The sequence below is a fragment of the Mesoplodon bidens genome (genome assembly GCF_964165515.1).
Source record: "Mesoplodon bidens genome assembly, chromosome: 8".
Classification (NCBI taxonomy): domain Eukaryota; kingdom Metazoa; phylum Chordata; class Mammalia; order Artiodactyla; family Ziphiidae; genus Mesoplodon; species Mesoplodon bidens.
The window spans coordinates 98,349,678-98,377,400 of record NC_138165.1 but is presented as its reverse complement, the minus strand read 5'-3'; the positions used below and the strand labels follow the sequence as shown (position 1 = coordinate 98,377,400).

Below are 27,723 nucleotides of genomic sequence, written 5' to 3'. Positions count from 1 at the left end.
TTTGGCTGCATTGGGTCTTCATTGCTGCGCACAGGCTTTCTCTAGTTGTGGCAAGCAGGGGCTACTCTTTCCTGTGGTGCATGGGCTTCTCATTGCAGTGGCTTCTCTTGTTGCGGAGCATGGGCTCTAGGCGCACAGGCTTTAGTAGTTGTGGCTCGCAGGCTCAGTAGCTGTGGCTCGTGGGCTCTAGAGCACAGGCTCAGTAGTTGTGGCGCATGGGTTTAGTTGCTCTGAGGCATGAGGGATCTTCCTGGACCAGGGCTGGAACTCGAGTACCCTGCATTGGCAGGTGGATCCCTAACCACTGCGCCACCAGGGAAGTCCCGCACGTGAATAATTCTAAACCTTTTCTTAACTTGTAAAATAATTTTTACCTTCCTAAATGAGGAAGACGATTAAAAGGCTGATAATCATCTTCAACCTTACCCTATAGTCACCCACTGGGTTTTTAGTTACCATAGATAAACATCAACATCTGTCACCATACATAATACTTCTCAGTTGCAAATATGATTACTTTATCAAAGAAAAATTTTAATTTATTTAAAATATTTGTTCTTTCAATGGGATAGTCTCTCGCCCTCTTGCATGCCTTCTAAGAGGACAGTTATCTAAAAATGAGAGTTTCATTTTCTGGAATACCATACTTCCCTTTGTGCTCCTCAAATAATTTCCTTAGCTCGTCCATATAGGTCTCATGCAACTCCTCAATCTGCTCTGGGGTTGGGTGCAGGGTCTGATGAACAGGGATTGGGCGGCCAACTGCAAAAACAGAGAATACATCATACATAAGAAATCAAAACCACTCCACCACAAACTACCACCTCTAATGGACAACCCTAGAAAGATCTCCTGCTCCTCTTCCTCCTCCTCCTCCCCACCACCACCATCTCCATCACCCACCAACAACACCACAATAATCCACAGCCAAGGAAACTTTAAAAAATATAGTTGTGGGAGAGCCAGAGTCCCCGAAGAGGCTGCTCCTTTAACCCTGTCCTGTCTGAGCGAAGAACAGACGCCCTCCGGCGACCTACACGCAGAGGCGGGGCCAAATCCAAAGCTGAGACCCAGGAGCTGTGAGAACAAAGAAGAGAAAGGGAAACCTCTCCCAGCAGCCTCAGAAGCAGCGGATTAAAGCTCCACAATCAACTTGATGTACCCTGCATCTGTGGAATACATGAACAGACAACAAATCATCCCAAATTGAGGAGCCAGGAGTCAGTGCTGGGCCTCTGAGGTGGGAGAGCCAACTTCAGGACACTGGTCCACAAGAGACCTCCCAGCTCCACATAATATCAAACGGCGAAAATCTTCCAGAGATCTCCATCTCAACACCAGCACCCAGCTTCACTCAACGACCAGCAAGCTACAGTGCTGGACACCCTATGCCAAACAACTAGCAAGACAGGAACACAACGCCACCCATTAGCAGAGAGGCGGCCTAAAATCATAAAAAGTACGCAGACACCCCAAAACACACCACCAGACGTGGTCCTGCCCACCAGAAAGACAAGATCCAGCCTCATCCACCAGAACACAGGCACTAGTCCCCTCCACCAGGAAGCCTACACAACCCACTAAACCAACCTTAGCCACTGGGGACAGACACCAAAAACAACGGGAACTACGAACCTGCAGCCTGCAAAAAGGAGACCCCAAACACAGTAACATAAGCAAAATGAGAAGACAGAAAAACACACAGCAGGAGAAGGAGCAAGATAAAAACCCACCAGGCCTAACAAATGAAGAGGTAATAGGCAGTCTACCTGAAAAAGAATTCAGAATAATGATGGTAAAGATGATCCAAGATTCTATTTCCAAGATCCAAAATCTTGGAAATAGAATAGACAAAATGCAAGAAACAGTTAACAAGGACCTAGAAGAACTAAAGATGAGTCAAGCATCGATTAAAAACACAATAAATGAAATAAAAAATACTCTAGATGGGATCAATAGCAGAATAACTGAGGCAGAAGAATGGATAAGTGAGGTGGAAGATAAAATAGTGGAAATAACTGCTGCAGAGCAAAATAAAGAAAAAAGAATGAAAAGAACAGAGGACAGTCTCAGAGACCTCTGGGACAACATTAAACGCACCAACATTCGAATTATAGGGGTTCCAGAAGAAGAAGAGAAAAAGAAAGGGACTGAGAAAATATTTGAAGAGATTATAGTTGAAAACTTCCCTAATATGGGAAAGGAAATAGTTAATCAAGTCCAGGAGGCACAGAGAGTCCCATACAGAATAAATCCAAGGAGAAATACGCCAAGACACATATTAATCAAACTGTCAAAAATTAAACACAAAGAAATCATATTAAAAGCAGCAAGGCGAAAAAAACAAATAACACACAAGGGAATCCCCATCAGGATAACAGCTGATCTATCAGCAGAAACTCTACAAGCCAGAAGGGAGTGGCAGGACATAATTAAAGTGATGAAGGAGAAAAACCTGCAACCAAGATTACTCTACCCAGCAAGGATCTCATTCAGATTTGATGGAGAAATTAAAACGTTTACAGACAAGCAAAAGCTGAGAGAGTTCAGCAGCACCAAACCAGCTTTACAACAAATGCTAAAGGAACTTCTCTAGGCAAGAAACACAACAGAAGGAAAAGACCTACAATAACGAACCCAAAACAATTAAGAAAATGGGAATAGGAACATACACATCAATAATTACCTTAAATGTAAATGGACTAAATGCTCCCACCGAAAGATCTCCCAATCAGAATCTGTCAGGCATGCCAGCTCCCATCCCTTTTTCATTTTACTGGCTGCCTGCCATGGTCACACCATCTCTTTTGGTAGCAAATAAAGAGCTTTCCTTCTCAGCAGACGCTGGATTGTCAGGACGCTTGTGGTTTTGACTTTGAGTCAAATGAACTACTGTGCTGGCTGCAGCTGGGAGATAAGAGGACATCGCTGTGTGTGCACGTCAGCAGCTCGCTCCTCTGGTACAGCTGACAGCCAGACCACAGTGCTGTATTATCACTGCCTGGGAAACCTTAACTCATGAGGCAACAGCCCTCTATTCTGGCTCTGTTTAATGTCATCCTAAAAAAAATGAAAAGAATATATATCTTCACTGCTAAGTATCTGTACTAGAAAACATACATAATCACAAGGATTCCACTGTTTGTAATGGTGGAAAACAAAACCAACCAAAAGTCTTAATAGAAAAAAACATTAAACAAACCACAGACCATTCATTCAGTGGAATCCTAGGCAGCAATTTTTTAAAAAACTAAATAATATTTTTGTAACTGTGTATGGTGACTTATTGTGGTGATCATTTTATAATATATACAAATATCAAATCAACACTTGAAGCTGTTATATGCAATTATATCTCAATTTAAAAAATGAAATATGTATGTATGTACACACAGAGAGATGTTGAAAATGTTGTAGGTGGGGAAAAGTTGTAAAATAACATAGCATGATCCTATTTATTAAAAATTTCTATATCTAGGTGCATTATAAGCTTTTAGTGCACTAAGCAAATCTACAAGGTACACTGATAGCCCTTACCTGGAGGGAGGAAGGTAAAGATGGGGGAATTTACATTTTATCTGTATTGTATGAATTTTCTACAATGAGAAGGCATTGGTGTTATCTGTATAATTAAAAATGAACAAATTAATTTTTTAAAACCTAGCAATTTCTACATGTATTTTAAGAAATTTATGTCATAAATAACTTTTATCTCACTTGTGTCAGATTTTGAGAGACTAGATATACGTGGCTCCACCTCCTGCTGTCCTGTCCTCTCTGCTACTCATTGCGCCCTCTGCTGGCCTGATGCTGCTACCGATGCCAAGAGTTGAAAATGTACAGGATGTTCAATGAACGGCAAACTGCTTACTACATTTGATTAGCTTGGGCGTGAGGTCAAATGGGGCTGTAGGTAACAGAATGGCACTCGCAGGGCTTCCTTTGCCCATCCGGAGTCTCCCCATGAGACATCCAAGGTTTGATCCATGTTAGTAACAAAAGGTGATTAGTTAAGAAGATACCAGAGAAAGAAGGAAGTGATAAATATCAGTAGAAGGAAGTGTCACAATAGTATGGGAGGTAAGGGAGCACAGAGAAGGGAATGTATATACACAAACACACACACATATATTATAATATATTATATATTAATAAGATATCTATCTATATCTATCTATATTTATATACAATGTTACACATAATCTATATATCCTATGTATAGATATATAATCTCCTTATCACAACATTAGTATTCTCAAATTGCTAAGTTTTTAACCATATATAGCCTCAAGAAGCTCCTATACAGTTTTCCTTGAAAGCTTGGATGTCAAACATACATAGTAGACATCAATCCTTTGTAATTTAACATAACTATCTCGCTGTCAGTGTGGTTGACTTTTTTTTTCTTTTTTGCCACAGCTTGCAGGATCTCAGTTCCCCGACCAGGGATTGAACCCAGGCCAAGGCAGTGAAAGCACTGAGTTCTAACCACAGAATGGCCAGGGAACTCCCATGTCAGTTGTGGTTGAAATACAGACTAGGAGAGGCTGAACTGATGGGGTGGAATTGGGGGCTGGTGTTGCACAAGAAGCACCAGGCTAGACCAGATCCAGTGCTAGCTCACCAGCAGGTACACCGAGCTAGTAAGTAACTTCTTCTCTGGCCTTAATTTTCACATGTATGCAATAAAAGAGTAGGCGACCTTGAAGCTTCCATCCAGCTGTGATCTTTGTTGTTGTTTGAGGAAAGAAACTGAGAAATTTACATGCTCATTGAGAAATCTACCTGCAAATCTACTAGCAAATTTGTGGTGTTATAGAAATAGCTTCTGTTTTCTTAGTGAAATTATCCCAAGAAGAGAGGTTAAGTGCAGCTATTCTGGGTGGGAGGGGGGATTTATAAAGAGATACAGTGGTCTAAGAAGATGAAGAGTGTAGTTCCCAGCTTACCTCAATTAGGGCTTGTGAATTCTGAATTATTGAGTCTTATTTCCTGAGATATCCTATAGCTAATTCCAATCCTGTTCTTTTCCTATTAATGGTTTTATTCTATTTCAGATAGTTCTTCCAGAGAGCTCAAACACGCTCATATAAATTGAATTTGTCATCATTAGATTTTTCCCTTTAAACTGTGAGACAAACACCGTCATACTTGTCTTTCTCTTATTTACCCACAGAGAAACTGAGATGCTGAATGTTTCTAAACTATATATACACATACACAAAAACAAACAAACAAAAACCAAAGGAAATGAAGATTTAAACCCAGCACTTCTGCCCCTCATTACTAAACTAACCCAAAATTGGATTAGAGAGTAAGAACCTTTCTCAATTATTTTTTAGGGATACATACAGAGGTAACAAAACAAAAACTTGCAAATCTGAGAAGGGTCCCCAGAGCCCTAGAAGACCAGAGTTCCCTCTCTCCACAAAAAGGAGATTTTTACTATCAAGGAGAAGAAAGCTGTTTTCCAGTAAGACTGGGTTAGTTGCAGACTGCTGCCTGACTCCCTTTTTATAACACAAAGGAAAAACCAGATGCATCAGGCTGCTCTGGAGGTAGAACTCCTTGCCCTGGAAAAATCGGCTAACATCTACTTGTGGCAGAGTCAGGAATCTTAGCTCTTGTTTATGTTTCGGTGCTTTTTATAGCTGGCATGCTCCTTTGTTCCCTTTTCAATTCCATCCAACAATTCAGGATTAGTTATGTCTTTATTGCCTTACACAGCAGTCTTGCTCTAATTTCTGTGATGCTGTGTTGTATTTACCTAGATGAAGAATAAGCAGCTTCACGAGCTATTGTATTTACAGCTGGAGAAGAGCTTGGAGATGGGAGTTATTTTCTTCTCATTGAGGCAAAGAGTAGATATTTCACAATAAGGAGTCTTTTTTCTATTTCTCTGTAATTGTGAAAATTTTACAGAGTTTTCTGTCTCTAATGGTCTCGCATAGGAATTACTCTTTCTTTAGATGCTACATAGCCATACACAAGAGAGAGACCAGGCAGAGAGCTGGGCAGAGTGGGGTTTGGGAAGAGTCGAAACCTGGGTTCAAGTAAACCTCTGGCTTATGATGGAGCCTCAGAAGACGCCCAATGTTAAGTATGTGTGTATATAAGTATGTATATGTATGCACACACACACACACACACACTCATGAACATTTACTGAGCACTTAATACATTGTACTGGGCACCATACTAATTCCTTTATTATTACCTCCTTTAATCCCTACTTTACAATTTAAATTAGGTTCCCTTTCCTTCCTTTCTATTTCAGAAAATCCATTAGCCTGCTTTTTTTCCCATTAGGATAGAATAATGACTTGAAACAAAATGGACTACTTTTGTCCTCCAGTGGTTCCAAACCAGTTTTATTTAAATAAGGTACATTCCCTTCCCTAACTTTTTTATCAAAAAAAGAAAAAAAATTCAAACCTATAGAAAAAATAATACAATAAGCACTTGCATGCTCTTCCTCTAGACTCACCAGTTTTAAACATTTTGTGCACACACACACAATATGTATATGGATATACACATGTATTATTATTTTTATTTTTGTAGAACCATTTGAGAGTAAGTTGTAGACATCATTGATTCGATCATGCTATCAGCCTTAAAACTGCTCATGCTATAAAGACGAAGAAAAGTTGAAAACCTATTCCAGCTTAAAGTAGGCTAAAGAAAGTGAAAATTAAATGCAGCGTATGATCCTGCTATGGGGAAAAAAACTGCCCCCCACCCAAACCCATAGCTAAAAAGAATGTTATTGTGGCAACTGATGAAATTTGAGTATGGCATGTACACTAGTTAATAGTATTTAATCGACGTTCAATTTCCTGAATTGTACTGACATTATAAAAGAGAATAATCTTGTTCTTAAGAGATAGACATAAAAGTAATAAGGAACAAATGGTCATGTTGTTTGCACTTAAACAGTTCAGCAATAACAACAGTAAAAGGTGTATTTATGATACCATTAGAGAGAGAGAAAAACCGTAGCAAAAATGTTAACCGGTGAGTCTAGGAGAAAGGCACACAGGAGTTCGTTTTACTACTCATGAGACTTTTCTGAACATTTGAATTTTTTCAACATGACATTTTAAAACTTAAATCCAACACATACTAGGACACATGAAATTTCCTCTTTTAAATAGCAAGTTTCCCTTGTATTTTACTTTCTTACCCAAACAACTTTCTGTCATACCACCTGTACCGGCTCTACGACTTGAACCTAATAGTAACATCTTAAAAAATTTTAATATGTACTTGTTCTATTTCTGAAAACTTAAGAATTATAATCAGACAGGCCTAAGTAAAGACTAGACTTTAAGAACAGTGTGTAAAGAGTCACAGTTCCTTGCAAGAATGTTGCTTTTTTGTTTGTTTGTTTCTGCATCACAGTCCTCCAGGAGGGCAGGGATTTTGCCTTATTTGTTCTCTGCTATATTCTCAGTGCCCACAGGGTAGGAGCTCAAGACAATTTGTGAATCAACAAATTAGTCTTCAGTTATGCAACATTCTTGCAAGGAACTGCGACCCTTTACACACTGTTCTTAAAGTCTAAACTCATCTCCTTTTTCTCTCCCAGTTGTCATGATGGATGTGACATTGAAATCAGTTTCTCTCCATTATTATGTAATAAAATATAATCTATGTGAACGCTTTATTGTTCTTGGATAAACTGATAATAACCTGGATAAAATATATAAATGACATACTATTTGTGACACATAAAGAAAATATATGGTAGCTTCTTTATAAATTATGTCCATTATGACCCTCAGGAAAGAGGAAAGAAGGTCTTGATGGAGGATGCAGAGAAACCTGATGGTTTAGCAAAGTCTGGTGTAAGAAATAAGCAGAGACTGATGATGGCACCTTAGAATTAGCCAGAGCACATTTTTAAAGGGATTTTAACTAATAGGACATTAACAGACAAAACCATTACAGTCCTAGTGAATCTTAGTGAATCTTGCTCACACTGCAATGAATGCTCTGGGGACTTCCCTGGTGGCGCAGTGGTTAAGAATCCGCCTGCCAATGCAGGGGACACGGGTTCGAGCCCTGGTCCAGGAAAATCCCACATGCCGCGGAGCAACTAAGCCCGTGCACCACAACTACTGAAGCCCACGCTCTAGAGCCCATGCTCTGCAACAAGAGAAGCCACCACAATGAGAACACTGCAATGAAGAGGGGCCCCCACTCACCTAAACTAAAGAAAGCCCAGGCACAGCAACAAAGACCCAACGCAGCCAAAAATAAATAAATAAAATAAATATATCTACTTTTAAAAAATGAATGCTCTGGTTGAAGTTGCTGATGAAGTGGGGTCTGAGAGATATGGGGGAAAACTATTTACAGGATGGAGAATCAGAGCATCTCTGGACACCTGGGAGTGAGAGGATTATAGATGCAGTAATGATTTAGGGTGAATTCAACTAATATCTAATGAGTTCTTGTGATACAAGGTAGAGTTAACTCTTTTTTTTTTTTTTTTTTTTTTGCTGTACGCGGGCCTCTCACTGTTGTGGCCTCTCCCGTTGCGGAGCACAGGCTCCGGACAGGCAGGCCCAGCGGCCATGGCTCACGGGCCCAGCCGCTCCGCGGTATGTGGGATCCTCCCAGACCGGGGCACGAATCCGTGTCCCCTGCATCAGCAGGCGGACCCCCAACCACTGCACCACCAGGGAAACCCCAACAAACTCTTAATTAAGTAGAGGGGGGAGCAGAAGGACCCCAAAATAACTTGCCACTCTGGACGCTGCCTGAATTCTGCTTGGGGTGTGTCAGGGAGTCAGCAGAGAAACAGCTCTGGGTTTGAAGCGCACTGATTTAAAACAGAAATGAGCATAGCAACTTAGATCATGGTTTCAAAATCATGTTGTGTTTTATTCTCTGGCGCACGTGAATGATACGTAGATTTGCTTTTGTTTATGGAACTGTAAATAACTTATCCCTAACTTGTGTTTCTCCAAGTAAATAAAAGTCTTTAAATACACATTGTCTGAGGGTCTGGTTCACACAAACCAGGCTGCTTTTAGCCGTCTGACTCCCACCTGACCACCATAAGAGCATGCAGCTAAGTCTTTATGAAACATGCATATTCTTAGCTTGGTTTTTAAAAGGCTTCACATAATAGCAGGATTCTGAGGATGCTAGAGACTAGAATTGGTGTTTCTGATGTAATCGTTCGGGGGTAAGGGGAAGGATGCACTGAAGCAATTTTCTTTTGTTCTGAGTCTTTAAAGAGATGCATGCTTGACAGGCATTAAGTAAAAAACAGAGCTATAGGGCTTCCCTGGTGGCACAGTGGTTGAGAGTCCGCCTGCCAATGCAGGAGACGCAGGTTCGTGCCCCGGTCCGGGAAGATCCCACATGCCGCGGAGCGGTTAGGCCCGTGAGCCATGGCCGCTGAGCCTGCGCATCCGGAGCCTGTGCTCCGCAACGGGAGAGGCTGCAACAGTGAGAGGCCCGTGTACCGCAAAAAGAACACAAAAAAAACAGAGCTATAAACACGGAAGGACCTAGAGAGGTGAGCCAGACAGAGACAGACAAATACCATACGGTATTGCTTATATGTGGAATCTAAAAAAAAAAAAGATACAAATGAACTTATTTACAAAACAGAAATGGACCCACAGACTTATGGCTACCAAAGGGCAAAGGACGGGGGGAGGGATAAATTAGGAGTTTGGGGTTAATGTGTTCCTCATCCTCCTCCCCCATTTTAATCCCCCCACACGTGCCATTTTTAAAGATAAAATCAGTCTATATTAGAATACATGTATCTAGTTGGGGAAAAAATGCTTTTGCCGTAAGAGCTGATACCTATGTGAACTGAACATGATGAAGACATCTATTACACAGAAATGTTCACATATTAATAGACTCTGATGTAACGTGTTCAAAGAACTGCTATGTTGTAATCTGCTAGTACAGAGAAATAGATTCATCATAGAGTATTAGAAATTCTATTTCTAAAATTGAATTCTATTTGTAGTTCAATAGCAATATTTTTAAAATAATTGATTCCCATTCAAATGGAAAACATAGTCATTTCATAAATAAAAGACAGACTGTAAACGAAGCTCAAATAACACCTATAAGATTATTATTTTAGGAAGTTCTTACTCAAAGTTATTTCAGTAACAATAAACATAGCTCAAAGTAAGGTAATCCTTTTTACTCAGTTTAACAGGCCTCGAGTCTTTGATGTACATACCAACAGTGTGGATGGGTTTCCTATAGGGCATTAGGCCAAAATTGTATTGAAAAATTCCTCTGGCGTGGAACAGTGGCAAAGCAAATCCCATGATCTTCTGTAGTTTCTCCTGCACAGTTCGAAGCCATGAGCCTTCAGGGTTGCTAACTTGTTTAAATAGTTCATTTTCACCAAAAGAAAACACTGGCACCAAATAAGCACTGCAAATAACAAGGAGGAAGAATAAGCATTTTCAATGAAAAGGATTTAAATATTTCATTTAGTCCAGCTGACTTTTACAACAGATTCCTAACAATTCTTTAATGTTCCCAAGCCTCCCTACAGCGCCAAGTTCATGTTCCATACGTTGAAACTGACTTATACTTGAGGTCCTTTGGGGAGGTACCTCAGCAGTCTTAGTGGTTTGTGGAATTTTATTCTATAGAAATTCAAGGTTCCAGGAAGCTTCTTTGTCATCTGTGGTTTTGGCCATGGTTCATTTGTTCATTTGGCTGGGAATTTATACTGTGCATATAAAATTTCGTGGTTTTTTGTTTTCCTCTTATAGACAAGTTGAATTGCTGGATGCCATGACATTGAGTTACCTTAGTGGGAAGGCTGTATTTCATTCCCCATAAACATTTACATCTGCTTTCATTGGGAAGCCGATTAGGAGCTCCGTCTTTAAGGGCCAGAAAAATTACTTTACTTCTTTGTGTTCATTTAATAATGTGTTCACTTCCCTGACCCAGTTGCCTGAAGTGAAAAGCCACTTACCCATGGGTCAAAGCAATTTTCACAAATCCCTTCCGCTGGCGGATGAACAGAGTGAACTTTCCAGGATGGGCATCCAGTGATTCCTCTGCACCCCCAAGCACAATGACTGAGATGTTTCCACCTCCTTCCTTGCTTAGCACGTGAGACACACTTCTCCTGGAAACTGAGACCGACCCTTAGTGAATAAAACAAAAGGCGTTAACTAATTGCCCTTTTACACTCTTATCATAATAGTCTATGGCACCAGCAAATATTTCACAGAATTTCCTAGACTGCTTACATTTGGAGCAGTTTGCAGGTTTATAATTTTTTCATAGCCGAACCTTTGGTAATAGATTCCATTAATAAGATCTAACATTCTGGCAGGTGACAGGGTTAGGTCTTTAAAATGTCACTTGCTTATTACTAGGTCTATCACTTGTTCAGGTAGGTTGTGTACTGCTCATTTCTACAGATTCCATTCATATTGCATTATAAGTGAAAGGTGCCCCCAGAGTTGTTCAGTGTACAAATCTGCATAGGTGTATGTGGTAGTCTTGCTCCTTATTCTGGCAGATCCTTGCTCAGAACCAAACAGTATAACCTCCAAGAGGTTGCCCTGGATCTTTTGAACACACAATGGTCTGTTTTCAGGTATTCTTTATGGATTCTTATTTCTCAGACATGGATTTATAATGTAAATGGTTTCAAAAATTCAGACATCTGACAAATAACCTACATCAATTGCTAAACCCGTGCGTGATTCCCAAATGTCTAGTTTGACTTTGGTAAATTGTTTATTTAAGATGTAAGTTACATAATTGTTCAGCCTTTATATCAGCCTTTCCCATGTAAAAATAACTTTAAAGACTCCTTTTCAGATTTTAAATGGACTATGTACTCTTGGAGGAAAATACTATGAACTCTTCGAGGAAAAGAATCACAATGAAAACACAAACAACTTGTGACCCATATTTCAGAGACAACCACTTTTTAATGTCTTATTGTTTCCTTCCATTCTTGATTTTACCCGTTTTCTTTTTTTTAGTCATAAAAGAATGTGGGGCTTCCCTGGTGGCGCAGTGGTTAAGAATCCGCCTCCCAATGCAGGGGACACGGGTTCGAGCCCTGGTACAGGAAGATCCCACATGCCATGGAGCAACTAAGCCTGTGCACCACAACTACTGAGCCTGTGCTTTAGAGCCCGCGGGCCACAACTACTGAAGCCCACGCACCTAGAGGCCATGCTCCATACTAGAGAAGCCACCGCAATGAGAAGCCCGCGCACTACAACGAAGAGTAGCCACCGCTCACCACAGCTAGAGAAAGCCCGTGCACAGCAACAAAGACCCAATGCAGCCAAAAATAAATAAATATTTTATTAACTAAATAAACAAAGGTCAGAGCCTTGAGAATGGGCTATCCTGTATGTTAAAAAAAAAAAAAAAAGAACGTGTTAGTTTTATCAAGACACGACCCTTCGTCTCTTGAAGGAAATTACATGCTCATTTTACTGTGGGTTCCTATTATTGGGGGAATATAAAATTAGGACAGGATTCTGAATGATCAGCGACTCTCTGAAGAGAAGAGGCGGAGGAGGGTAGGTTAGAGGGTAGAGAACCTGAGCGCAAATAGGTGTGAGCTTTCCCTGAGTTCAAAGCCACGGCCATTCTGCTCTGCGTGCCCTGAGTCAGAGCTGGAGGCATTGCTTCCACTGGAAAGGGGGCCTCGTGGATTTCCAGACACCTGGCAGTCCTCATTGGCCTCTGGACACTTCTCAGTTTCCTCCTGAGGCTTCCCTTCTTCAGGCCATGCTTAAATGCTGCTATTTCTCAGGGCTGTTAGGGACTAAATGTTTACGCTCCTCCAAAATTCATATGTTGAAACCTAACCCCCAATAGGATGGTATTGGGAGGTGGGGCCTTTGGGAGGTAATTAGGTCATGAGAGTGGAGCCCCCAGGAATGGGGTTAATGTTCTTATAGGAAGAGGAACAGAGCTGGCATGTTCTCTCTTTCCACCATGTGAAGATACAATGAGAAGATGGCCATCTGCAAACCAGCAAGTGGGCCATCACCAGACACCAGATCTTCCCAGCTTTCAGACTGTGAGAAATAAATTCTATTGTTCAAGCTACCCAGTCTATGGTATTCTCTTACAGCAGCTGAACTAAGACAGGCTCCTTTTTCGTCCCTGTTGTTTTTAACCCTATCTCTACACGTGGCACATGGATTCAAACCCCACTTATGTGTGCTGAGTTCTCCCAAATCCATCTCCTTAGAGTTTTACTCTAAGAAACTGTAAACCCAGCTGGTTTGGGAGGGGACATTCTGTGTGGTCCTGCCCACCCAGAACCCTAGAGAAACAGTGATCTGCCTTCACTTACCACCACTCATCAGATATTCTCGGAAGAACGGACACCGGAACCAAAATGGAAGCACGTGAAGATACGCAGTAAGGCCAGGAAACAGCTCCTTGAAGTTTGAATAATTTGTACAAAAGTTTCCAAAGGCTCCAGCAACAAGCACTCCATGGGGGTGAAACCCAAATATGTAGTTGTGACTTGGATTCAAATCCCAAGTTTTGACGAGCTACAGTGCATTTATATTGACATAAAAGAATAAAATGTTCCCTGATTAGTTTCCAATAAGAAACAGAAGGACTCAGAATTAGTTCTACGTTCAAGAGGAAATGATGAACATGACTCATTTTCGTTTCCTGGGGTAGAGCTGTTTCCAAATTTTTAAACTGTTTCCTGAACCCAGAGCCCCTCATACACAGCCTTCTAAATTTTGTCAATTTAGGTTAGACTCCATTTAGTAACTTGGGCTGAATTGCAGGCTCTCTCCCTCTAAAAAGGGAAAAGCTTGAAAAATATGTGATAAAAACACATTTGAATTCTTTTCCCAGCTTAAAACCATACTATATAAAACAAGTCTAGGGCTTCCCTCGTGGCGCATGGTTGAGAGTCCGCCTGCCAATGCAGGGGACGCAGGCTCGTGCCCCGGTCCAGGAAGATCCCACATGCCACGGAGCGGCTGGGCCTGTGAGCCATGGCTACTGGGCCTGCGCGTCCAGAGCCTGTGCTCTGCAACGGGAGAGGCCACAACAGTGAGAGGCCCGCCTACCACACACACACAAAAAAATCTACTCACATGAATTGGAAAATAGTCCTTAAAGTACCTCCAAATGGTCCAGCTTCTGACCCAGTCGGATCTCCTGCCTCCTTGCTCTGGGGTTTGCCAGTCAAAGTAAAGCCATGTCAAATAAGGGATGTAGAGGAACCAGTAGTTGTATATGATCAGGAACACAATGACTCCAAGGCACACCTGTGCTGTAAGAAAGGGGAAGACCTCAGGAATCAGGGTCAGTTAGCATCTACTCACTGTACTGTACAATCATTCGCCCAAGGTAGGGGGAATCTAATATATACAAAGTGTGTTCAACTGAACCTTGGTTCAAGTGAGGTGATGTAACAAGACAGCAATGGTACAGTATGACCTAACATTTCTTGGATGTTTAGTATATACCAAGTACCGTATTGTGGATTCCACCAAAATATTTTTAAATTTAATCCTCATATAGCCACAGCATCAATGAAGCAGCCCTAGCACTCCTAACATTCTTTTTATAAGAGGGAAAATAGCAGCTTAGGGAGGTTAAGTGAATTGCCCAAACTACACAGAGGTGTAAGTGGCTGACCTGTCTAAATTCAAGGTGCATTCTCAAAGCCCATGGCCCTACACCATCTCCCCGACATGATACATGGAGGAACTGTCGCTGACAGGACGAATTCCTACTACAAGTGTGCACCTTGACTGAGCAGCCATTATGCACGTGCCCATGAAGAGGGCACATTCCAATGACAAACTTCATTTCCCGGAAGTCTATTGCCAGAGGTAGACATGGCACAGGTGGGACTCTACACCTTAGCTCACTTACCACTTCTCTTGACATTTCATAATGACAGAGCAATCCTAATTGCTTGTGCACCTAAGGCTGTAGCTTCAAATAGATGAAGCAGGAATTGATAAAACTTGACCTGGGCAGTAGGAACAAGAATAGTTGCCTTAAAGTAATACGTTAAGCTAAGCTAGACATTTTCTTTTTATGCCTGTGCTATGTGTTGTACTAAAAACTATTTATGAAAAGAAAAATATATCAGTGGGGCGGAGCACAAAGACTTAAAGCCTGGCACAGAGTAAGTGCTCAACCAATGCCAGCTATTACTATTGGGTTAAGGAGTGCCATTACCTCTTTCTTCTTTATTATGTGCTACAGTCTCTAATCTAGTACTAACTTTGGTCCCCCAAGCTCCTATCCATTCTCACCTTTATTAAGAAGAGCTTTGTCCCCAAACAATCCATCATGGTATCTGACATGAGCACCTCGATCTATTATTGTTTTATAGCTATAGATGTAGGTATAGATTTGGGTGTGGTTTTTTTTGGCAAAAACAGAACACATGTTTATATTTCTAGAAATATATAAATCAATACATTTCCCAGTATAGATTTAACCCAAATACTGAATTGAACCCATTAGAGGACTGACTTGCTCTCTCCAGGGTGGGTTAAAGGTTAAAAGTGTGTGAAAGGTTAAGGAAGCATGTGCCCTCCACCGTTCAGTGGGGTGTTTTCTTGCATTCTGAAAGTTTCCACGAGTCTAGAAGTGAGGCCAAAAGAGTGTCCTCTGCCCTCATTCCTACCAAGGTCACTCTATTTTGATTTACCTGCTTCCTTCTACCCAGGTCTGTGCGCTGACAATGTACCCCTGTTAATTAATTTTATTTTATTAAAATGTGCAAAACATTTACAAGAAACATAAATAGGTCTCATTATTCTCTACCCCAAGCTGAATCAGGTGAGCTATGATGGAGCAAGGGAGGGAGGGCATAGGTACTGAGTAGTAACTGTCTCGCATGGGCAACATTATTTACTCCTGCTTGCAACCCTCTGTCCCCATTTTGCAGTTGTGGAAACTGAGGCTCAGGGAGTTTGAGTGTCCAAAGGACTTGAACCTGGATCTGCCTAATCCTTAAACCCAGGCAGTTTTTTTTTTTTCTTAGAAAACCAAACTGTCCCCAGCTAATGGTCCTAACACCATAAACATGTGTTTATTACAAGTACATAAGCAGGTTCATAAGCATAAAGAATCAGGCACATGAAAGGTTTTATTTTCTTTACTATAAAGGTGGAGAAACTAAGACCAAAAGCAAATTGACTTAATTTCAACCACAGAGTGAGTCAAAAGTAGGTCCAGAAACAAAGTCCTCCGGCTACTAATTCAATGGTCAACTCACCCAACCACATTCCTCTAGGTGAATACACACTGCATGTCTCTAACATTTATTATGTGTTTTGCATGTACAGTGGTTAAGACGTGGATGGGAAATTGGACTCCTTATGTTGAAATGTGCCACCAACCAGCTTCCTGACCTGGGGTGAGGTCTTTTACTTCTTGAGCCTCGATTCCTTTAACTGTGAAATGGGCTAATAACAGCACCACTCTCCAAGGACTGTTGGGGGAATAAACAGAGAGATGTTACACTGCCTGGCACAGAGCAAGCGCTTGACAAATGGGAGCCATTTTTATAATAACTGTGTTTACTAGGATACATTTGGAGAATGTAAAAAGTAGAAGCAGACAAGATAACACTCATATTCCTGTCACCCAACAAAAGCTACTGTTAAATTTTCCTGTCTTTTTCCATCAAACAGGTTATGTTTTTTTAACACAGTTGATCACACATATTTTTTATTCTGTATTTGATCATGTACGATTATCTCATCTTAGCTGCTTGGTATTATAAATTTGGCATTAAAACCTCTCCATAAGTGTTTTTTTTTTTTTTGGTACGCAGGCCTTTCACTGTTGTGGCCTCTCCCGTTGCGGAGCACAGGCTCCGGACGCGCAGGCTCAGCGGCCATGGCTCACGGGCCCAGCCGCTCCACGGCATGTGGGATCTTCCCGGACCAGGGCATGAACCCGTGTCCCCTGCATCGGCAGGCGGACTCTCAACCACTGCGCCACCAGGTAAGACCCCATAAGTGTTATTTTTAATGACTGAGCAACATTCCATTGGTTGTCAGTACTAATTCAAATTCTTTTGTTTTTGAATATTTGGGCGTCTAACAACTTTTCTCTAATAACATAATCTTGCATAAAGATTCTATTTCATATCACAAACAGCACCAAAATAGTTTTTTAATCCCTTGAACCTAAATTGGATTGAAAGCAGAAAACACTATAAAAACCAGGTGACTAGATCACCTCTATTTTCTATTTTTATCCCACTAAGCAATCCAAGGTAACACGATTCTCCTAAACTGGAGGTCAAACAGAAGAGAAAGTTAAAAATATTTACTCCAAAACATTGTGCAGCTCGGAAAACTAATGTTGAAACTTTAAAAAAAATTGTTTAGATTCACAAACCAAGTTGCACTGAAGGCCTAAATTTCAGCTGCCTTTTGTTTTATTAGAAAAATTATTTATTTCTTCTCCTTTCATACATCTTATTGTTCAGGAAACAGTCTGAAATGATGTACTGTCACACACTCTGTTTAAAGGCAAAGCACCACAGGTAAAGCTGATCAGCTGTCCAGAGTTCTCAGCTTATGGGATCTCACTTCCTGATTTTACATTAATTTCTGAAGGTCAGAAATGTCATCTCCAAAAAATGTTAAGGGGTTTGTAAAAAATTAATCATTTTATTCAATATTATAGTTGTAAAAATGAAGTATATTTTCTTTAAGAAATTAAAAAAAAGAAGAAAATGCCACTTAACATCGTTGGTATGTCAGTATGGGCCAGCAGGAAAAAATACCGAGAAGCTTGTCTCTTTGATACCAAGAAGGCATTCTAGTCCAAGCTATAATACGCTTCCTATGTTTTCACTAGATGTTTCTTTTCTGCTGCTTTTCATCCTTTTCCATATTTCATATCAGAGGACTGGTACAACCTTTAAAGCTTCATTAACAGGAGCAAATTCAGTATCCACCGATTTCTTCTCAGAAGGCACTCTAACCCATCAGATAGCCCGGCAGTTTCATTCTCATGAATACTGTAGCCATGAAAAAACTCAGTAGGACACAGGAGAATCCAATGAATAGAAGGAAAAATCTATTGAGTTTGGGAATGTTTGGTGCATTGGATCGGTCCAGGATTATGAAACCTAAACCTCCCATTGTAAACAAGAAGCTGGATGGGAGTCCTTCCATAATATATTGTCCATTTACTCCGTAGGCCAAGAAAGCTACGGGTCTCTGATGCCCATGTTCATCAGTCATGGAGCCGACACTTGGAGGTTCGACAGTAACATCATAAATGATTCCTCGGGCGATGAGGAAGTAAGACACCACCACCGCTCTGGTGGTACATCGTCATGGCCGACGGCATGTGCCCCCAGGGCGGCTTCTTCAGCTTCAAGTTGGGACATTCGAGCACTAAGAACGGGACTCGGTACAAACTCTCCATGTTGGTGGCGGCAGGGGCAGCTGTCGGCCGCCAGCCCCACGCACCACCCAGGAACAGCTCTTCTTTTTTTTTTTTTTTTTTTTTCTTTGGCTGCATCACAGTGTGTGGGAATCTTAGTTCCCCGAGCGGGGATGGAACCGTGCCCCCTGCAGTGGAAGTGCAGGGTCCTAGCCACTGGACCGCCAGGGAATTCCCCTAAATTTCAGCTTCCTTGACTTGGGTACATTCTGGATAAGAAACCACAAGTCAGCCCCCAATCACTTATACTCACTCTATTTTTACTTAACTGCCATAGATTCTACTTTCTCTGCATCATTGAGGAAGCTGCCTCCTGCTATTTTTGTTTTTTGAGGTGAAATTCACATAACATAAATTAGCCATTTAAAAAAAAGCAATCCAGGGCTTCCCTGGTGGCGCAGTGGTTGAGAGTCCGTCTGCCAATGCACGGGACACGGGTTCGTGTCCCGGTCCGGGAAAATCCCACATGCCGCAGAGCGGCTGGGCCCGTGAGCCATGGCCGCTGAGCCTGCGCGTCCGGAGCCTGTGCGCCGCAACGGCAGAGGCCACAACAGTGAGAGGCCCGCGTACCGAAAAAAAAAAAAAAAAAAAAAAATTTAACTTGTATGTGTATCCCTTCCACTTGTATCCAAGAAGTTTTCATTTTTCCCCCTGGGAAAACTGTTTCTATACTTATTTTAGCCATTTAACATAGTATGGAGAAAGAAAACAACTGAGAGGCAAGCAAAATCCTTTAGCACGTCACATTCTTTTCCTTTTTATTCCTGAGGCATTGTATTTCAAAACATCAATCGGTGTCATCTGCTGAGTATAAGTATTTAAGTATAACATTCCTCTAATTTTTAAAATTCCTGCTTTAAGAAAACTTGCCTCTCAGAATTTCTTAGGATGAGGATGGGGCTCAAAGACAAATCTCAGAACACTTTGCAGAATTTTTCAGCCTAGTATTCCTCATATGTGGGTCTGCTCCATACCGCCTTTAAAAAGTATTGCCGTACAAGGATCCGCATTTTCCTTGTTTAAAAGTGAATTCATTATTGGACCTATTTCTTTGCCTAATGAAGTCAAATAAATTATAACAAGGATCCAGTTGAAACCAGTCCCATTTTCATACTATTTCAGAAAGCTTTACAAGCTGAAGGACAAAAGAAGCACAAATACTTTGTATACCTACAAACTGAAAACCACATAAATAATCCATGATAAAAGAGGCACAATAGTGTTCATGCAAGTCCAGGAATCTAGTATGAATCACTAGAGTGAATGCTAAAATGTGCTCCCTCAAAATTTTCCAGATTAAGGGAGACTAAAAAGATGTAACTACATACAACATGTGGATTCCTTTGCTATAAAGGACATCAGCAGGACAATCGCTGAAATATGAATAGGGCCTCTGGATTAGGTCATAGTACAGCAACACTGTTATTTTTCTGATTTGGATAATTGTATTGTGGTTATGTAAGAGATATATATTAGGAAATATGTGCGGAAGTACTTAAGGATAAAGGCAGACCATGTCTGCAACTTACTCTTAAAGAGTTCAGATGATGATGATGATGATATACATGTGTAAGAGAGAAAGATAAAGGAAGCATGGTAAAATGTTAACATTTGGGGAATTTGATGAAGAAATATAGAAAATTACAAAAAAACTTACAATTATTATTTTTGAAGTTACTTCAAAATAAAAAGTGAAAACAATTTTAAGGGCCCTCCCTGACACCTACAGAATCAAAATCTCTGGGGAATTTGCATTTTAACAAGTCCCCAGGTGATTCTTAGATATACTCTAAAGTTGAAAACTTCTGATATAAATAAAATCAACAGTGGAAGACTCAGCATTTTTTGACGTCAATTTTCTCCAAATTAAACTATAAACTAATCTCAATCAAAAAGCAATTCCAATGAAAACCCCAGCAGGCTTTTTAGTATAAACTGACAAACCAATTCTAAAATGCATATGAAAATGTAAAGAACCTATAATAGTCAAAACAACTCTGAAGAAAAGAACAAAGCTTGAGGGCTAACACTATCTGATTTCATGAATTATTATAACGTCACAGTAATCAAAACAACATGGTAATGGCATCAAGATAGATAAACAGATTAATGATACAGAATAATCCAGAAATAAATGCACACATATATGGACAACTGATTTTTGACAAAAGCACAAGCCCAGTGCAGTAAAGAAAAAACAGCTTTTTTTTTCTTTTGAACAACAGAGCTGCAACAATTAAACATATGCCAAAAAAATGAACTTGGACCTTGTACTACATACAAAAATGAACCCAAAATGGATCATAGATCTATATGTAAAACCTAAAACTATAAAACTTGAAGAAAACGTAGAAAATCTTTGTGAACTGGGATTAAGCAAAGATTTCTTAGATATAACACCAAAAACACAATCCATAGAGAAAATATGGATAAGTTAGACTTCACCAAAATTTAAAATTTCTGCTTTTCAGATACACAAAAGATAACCCATAGACTAGAAGAAAAAAATCTATGCAAAGTGTATGCCTGATAAAGGATGTGTATCCAGAAGAACACAAACTCTCAAAACTCAATAATAGGAAAGCAAGCAACCCAATCAAAAATGGGCAAAAGATTTAAACAGGTACTTCAACCAAGAAAACATACAGGGACTTCCCTGGTGGCACAGTGGTTAGGAATCCACCTGCCAGTGCAGGGGACACGGGTTTGAGCCCTGGTCTGGCAAGATCCCACATGCCGCGGAGCAACTAAGCCCGTGAGCGACAACTCCTGAGCCTGCATGCCACAACTACTGAAGCCTGAGTGCCTAGAGCCCATGCTCCGCAACAAGAGAAGCCACCGCAATGAGAAGCCTGCGCACCACAACAAAGAGTAGCCCCCACTCACCACAACTACAGAAATGCCGTGTGCAGCGACAAAGACCCAACACAGCCAAAAATAAATAAATAAAACAAATAAATTTATATTAAAAAAATGAAATAAGACTAAATTAAAGATTATTTTAAAAAAAGAAAACATACAAATGGCAAACAAGCACATGAAAAGATGTTCAACATCATTAGACATCAGGGAAATGTGAACAAAAGCTACAATGAGAGACACCACTACACACTTGTTAAAGTTGCAAAGATTAAAAGGACTGCCTATATCAAGTGGTGGCAAGGATATGGAGCAACTGGAACTCTCATACGGTGCTGGTGGGAATGTAAACTGGTACAACAACTTGGGAAGAAAGTTTGTCAATTTCTTAAAAAGTTAAACCTGCTCCAACCGTAACATGATCAACCATTCCATTCCTAGTTTTACCCAAGAATAAAGAAAGTATACATTCGTTAAGACTTGTAGGTAGAAGTTCACGGCAGTGTTATTGATAATAGCTACAACCCAAATATTCATCAATAGATGAATGAACAAACAAATTCCAATATATTCACTCACTAGAATACCACTTTGAAACAAAAAGCTATGAACTACTTAATACACATACAAAAAGAATGAATCTCAAAATAATTATATTTAGTGAAAGAAGCCAGACCCCCCCCAAAAAAGAGTACATATGCTGTGTCTCCATTTATATAAAACACTAGAAAATGCAAACTAGTATTATGAATGACGGCACCACATTAAGTGGATGCTTGTAGATGGGGGAAGGAGGGGTTACAGAAGGGATATGAGAAACCTTTGGGGATGATGGCTATATTCACTATCTTAATTGTGGGAATATTTTTTTCGGGTGTGCATATGTGACAACTTAAACTGTACACATTAAATATGTGCAGTGGGAATTCCCTGACAGTCCAGTGGTTAGGACTCTGAGCTCTCACTGCCAAAGGCCCTTGTTCAATCCCTGGTCGGGGGACTAAGGTCCCACAAGCCACACGGCACAGCCAAAAAATAAAATAAAATAAATATGGGCAGTTAATTGTTTGACAGTGTCACAATAAGGCTGCTTAAAGAAATAAGTAAATAAATAGACCCATTCAGTAAAAGATCACAGTCTCACCACATGGTCTTAGGTAAGATACATACCTCTTGAGCTTCAGTTTTCTCACCTAAAAAAATAAATCTAGGGCTGCCCTGGTGGCGCAGTGGTTGAGAGTCCGCCTGCCGATGCAGGGAACACGGGTTTGTGTCCCGGTCTGGGAAGATCCCACGTGCCCTGGAGCGGCTGGGCCCGTGAGCCATGGCCGCTGAGCCTGTGCGTCCGGAGCCTGTGCCCGGCAATGGGAGAGGCCACAACAGTGAGAGGCCCGCGTACCGCAGTCAATCAATCAATCAATCAATAAATAAAATAATCCCTGCCACAAGGAGTTGTAGATAGAAGATGATCAATAAATGTTGTCTCTTTCTTTTTCAGTTTTCCACTTTTCAGTTAGAAGGTTGGTAGCACACAAGCTAGTAAAGTAATGTTTCAGTTTCTTGAATATTAAGATTGGAAGATAGGTGATCCAGCAATTCCACTTCCCAGCATTTACTGAAGGAAATGAAATCACTATCTGGAAAAGATATCTGCACCCTGCCATGTTCACGGCAGCATTATTTACAATAGTCAAGACGTGGAAACAACTAGTGTCCATCAACAGATGAATGGATACAGAAAATGTGATATATACTACATATATGAAATAGAATATTATTCAGCCATGGAAAGGAAATCCTGCCATTTGTGGCAACATGGATAGACCTTGAGAGCTTTATGCTAAGTGAAATCAGTGAGGCAGAGAAGGACAAATACATAATCTTACATGTGTGGACAAACAAAACAAAAGAACAAGTTCATAGATACAGAGAACAGATTGGTGGTTGCCAAAGGTGGAGGTATGCGGGGGGGCCGGGGGGAGGCAAAATGAGTAAAATTGATCAAAACGTAAAAACTTCCAGTTATAAGATAAATAAGTTCTGGGCATGTAATGTACAGCATGGTGACCATAGTTAACAATACTGTATTGCATATTTGAAAGTTGCTGAGAGTAAATCTTAAAGATCTCATCATAAGAGAAAAAAAATGTGTAACTATGTGTGGTAATGGATTTTAACTAAACTTACTGTGGAAGTCATTTTGCAATAGACATATATCAAATCATTATGTTGCACACCGAAAAATAATACAATGTTATACGATTGGAAGACAGGCACTTAACATTTATCTCGAGGAAACAGTATTTGATTTCATGACTAAATGAAACATTTTACTTTAAAAAAAAAATATATATATATATATATATATATCCCGGGCTTCCTTGGTGGCGCAGTGGTTGAGAGTCCGCCTGCCGATGCAGGGGATGCGGGTTCGTGCCCCGGTCCGGGAAGATCCCACATGCCACAGAGCGGCTGGGCCCGTGAGCCATGGCCGCTGAGCCTGCGTGTCCGGAGCCTGTGCTCCGCAACGGGAGAGGCCACAACAATGAGAGGCCCGCGTACCGCAAAATAAAAAAATAAATAAATAATAATAAATTAAAATTAAAAAAATTAAAATATCTATCCCAAGTGCTAATAGCTTTAAACTCATTTCCTGATGGTGGAAAGAAAAATGCATTCCAAGATTTTGATTTAGAGACTTTAAAATACATAGTTAATAAAACTTCTCTTATCACCATTGGAAGGAGATACTACATGAACTCCTTACTTTAAAATAATTAAAATGGAAAGAAATAGGTAAGCGTTTATACTGCCTTTACTGTTAGAATTGAATTGTAGGGTAATCAATGGCCCTAGATGATGAGGAAAAATTATTCCTGGCATAAATTCTAGTTAATATGTGAAGAATGAATGATAGAATATGAAAATTACCATTTTGTAGTCCCAAATAAAACAGTTAATTTGGTCAAGGATCATTAATGGAGACTAGGTGAAAGGTCAACGGTCAACAGGGAACTTTTATCTGCAGCATGTCAATTACCACCCCTCACATTACTTCCTACCTGTACCCACTGACCACTCTCAGGCGCTAATAATGGGACAGCTAGACATCATGTGCATTCTGACATAATGCAACATGAGCACACAGCAGCACCTCGGAAAAGGACTTGCAAAAAGGTTTCACCTAAATCTAATCAAACCTTTAGCTCCAACTTCCATTTTAGAAGAAATACAGGGAATTGAGGAACATGTTAACCCTACAAAATAGCAATCAGAGAACTCCTGAAGGTGACACATCTTGCAGGACAGATAACCTGGCTTCTTCAATGCTTCACTGACAAGAAAACAAATGAGGGAAAAACTGTTCTAAATTAAAAACTAAATGCAACCCAGGGGGCTTTTTTGGATCCTGATTCAAGTAAGTCACACATAAAAGTGTATTGGGGGCTCAATTTTAGGAAATACGAATATTGACTTGGTTTAGATGATTTTAAGCAATTACTGTTAATTATGCTACATGGGAACAATGTTACTATAATTATGTAAAACAATTTTATAATAGGCATACTAAAGTACTTGGGATTAAAATTCAATGTGATTTGCTTTAAAATATTTTTGCAAAATAGGTAAAACTAATATAGCAAATTGTTAAAATTATTATAAATCCAAGTGATGGGTATATGGCAGTTTATACCCTTCTCTACTTTTCTGTATGTTTGGAATTTTTCATAATAAAATTTCCAAAATATATGATAATACAAAATAATATGCTCCTAGTAACACGAATGTCAAATGCATGCAATAAGAGCATTTAAATGAATTGTCTGTCAAGCCACTGTAGTTTGATTCAAATTAGGACTGGTGGGTCACGTCTAAGTCATTAGTCCATTCACATGTGACACATAAGGCTCTACCACCCACCTTGTGACCTTGAGCAGTTACTACACCTCCAAGCTCTATCTTTGGAAAATGAGTACAGGGGTTAGCCCCTACCTCTAGGGTCGCTGTGGGGATTTACATACATGAGTTGATACAAATAGGGACATGTGGGGTGGACCACTTCCCTTTTGGGTGACAGAGTGAAGACATCCAACCAGTACTTATTGTGTGCCTTCCATGGGCCAGGGACGTGCTGGGTACTCCCTCACTGAGCCTGTAAACTAGGATGTATCAGGGAGGAAGAAATTTTCCTCGACCCTCCTACGTTCCTCTGGCTGATCTAAGAATTAAATTGACATGAGACAGATTAATGGGAGAAAATCAAACAAAATTTTAATAATATGTATGCCTGGGGGATACCCAGGAAAACTGAGTAACTTGCCAAAATGGCCAAAACCCTCCCCTTAAATACCATCCTTAGCTAAAGACAAAAAAGGATATTGAACGTGGGTTGAGTCAGTTATGAGACGTTGTCAGGAAAAGCACAGTAAGGAAGGGTAAGGTTTTATGCAAATTTAAGTCCCTGCCTTCTTCATTGGTAGGTTTCTAGAGATTTGGTCATCATCCTCTTCCTGGTACAGCAAGGGAGACACCCTTACAAATAGAGATCTCCCTTATAAGTGCAAATGTTTCTTACAAAAGGGTAACTCCCGCTAGGTTTTCAGAATTTTTCCTATGTCTGCTGCTTCTTAGAAAATAACCAGCTTAAAATAATTAATATACCAAAGAGACATATTTTGGGATGGCAAATTCTGCTCTCCTACAGATGTCAATAGAGACCTTTCTCAAGTAACCACAGACATAACACAAATACAAGCAATGATAAGGGCCATGGAAGGAAAGGACAGTGGGCTATCAGAGATGTGCTGGATGATGGGCAAGAAAGTCAGTCTCCAGGTTCAAGGCATTAAATTGGACAGCGTAGTGGCTAAAGCAGGAACTCTGGGTACAATATTTAGGTTTGCACCCAGCCCCTCCACCTCCTACTAACTGTGTGACCTTGAAGAGTTCACTTCACCTCTTAGTTCCATCATCTGTACAATGAGCGCAGGAAGACACAGTCCTTACCTCATAGGGCTGTTGTGAAGATTACATGGTTACTAGTGTATGGTGCTTAGATTTGTAGAGGCAGATGGCAAGTGCCAAGCTGTAGCTGGCAGAACAGGACCTGACACACACGAGGCCCTCGATAAGTGTAGCTGTTACCTCAATGGTACTTTGGCCTAGAGCATAACAAAGTGTAATGCTGTCTCAACAGTTTGGCCTAGGAGGACTTAATGAGTTAATTATTTGAATTTCCTTTTTAAGTAAACTCTAGCTGTACTTGGAGAGTTTATTAAAAAAAAAAAAAATCCCGATGTGCAGGTTCCTTTCTGAAACAAATGAATTCAAAATTCTAGGGATAGAGCCTGGGCATCTTATTTTTTAGAAATTCCTCCAGTGATCTTAATGTGCAGCCAGGGTTGAGAACCACTGATCCAGGCATTCAAAATGTAAAATGGTTTCAAAATTGTAAACCTCTACAGTGTAATGAATTTATTATCACTGTGGCCTGGACAGTGTACAACCCATGATCTTATAGCACACAAATGACTTTAGCCTTCTGAAGAGTTTAAGTTCGCAGTAATTCCTGTCCTCTTATACCCCCTCCTCTTCCCTGACCCTCCCCATGCCCCCGCCCCCCTCAAGAGCAGAACAAACATCCAGAGAAAAAGCTCCCAGATAAGCCCCCTGCCCCATCTAGTGACTGGCTCCTGTGCATTTCTACATGGGCTTAACTTGGGAACTGGCTAGAACACACTCTCCTGGGTCGAATTATTTACAGACAGAGGCCATCCAACCCAACCTAACGTGTGGTGCAGTCTTCTTTGCACCAAGGTAGCTTTCTGCATCCGGAAAATCTTAAACACGGGAAAGCTAACACAGATATTTGTTATGAGGGTGGGGATAAGGAAGGAATCAGGTTTCAAATCCTTGGGCATTGCTTTTCCATTTATGAATCAATAATTCAAGAAACGAGTTTATCTACTTTTGAGGGGCTTAAGTGCAATGTCCTATAGCTCGATTGGGTCGTGGTTACACTTGGATGTATATATTTGTAAAAACTCATCGAGTTAAAATCTGTGCCTTTTACTGTGGGTAAAGTACACCTCGAGTTTTAAAAACAGCACAGGGGAAAATGAAGTCGCCAATCAGTGGCTTGCTATAAGGTTCACGTGGAAAGATTTATCAGAGGGGAGTCCTAAATTAGCTACAAATGCCCTCTGTGACCTGCCTGCTCTGGCTTACAAGGGAAGTAGTGATGTCCGGGACGGGGGAGACGGAGCCCCAGGCACCGCGGTGTTTCGCTCGGATCTTGCGCGGCCGGGAGTCCTTACCGAGCAGAAGGAAGGACAGGACCCACTGCAGCACCGCCGCCGTCTGCAGCCGCCGCGCCAGCGGGATGTTGAGGGGCGCAAACTCGACCTTCAT

At 40.6% G+C, this 27,723-nt stretch overlaps 1 protein-coding gene and 1 pseudogene across 2 annotated transcripts; both read right to left on the bottom strand.

Moving 5' to 3' along the window:
• Positions 1-563: 563 nt before the first annotated feature.
• On the bottom strand, positions 564-27,723 carry MOGAT1 (monoacylglycerol O-acyltransferase 1; the record flags this gene model as incomplete). The annotated part of the gene is made up of 6 exons (XM_081242503.1): positions 564-762; positions 10,226-10,425; positions 10,982-11,156; positions 13,346-13,550; positions 14,115-14,293; positions 27,630-27,723. 6 exons carry the CDS (start codon positions 27,721-27,723, stop codon positions 608-610), a joined length of 1,008 nt encoding a protein of 335 aa, XP_081098629.1. The 3' UTR covers positions 564-607.
• LOC308621758 (oligosaccharyltransferase complex subunit OSTC-like) lies at positions 17,499-18,690 on the bottom strand (annotated as a pseudogene). The gene has a single exon. The product of its transcript is annotated as an oligosaccharyltransferase complex subunit OSTC-like (transcript).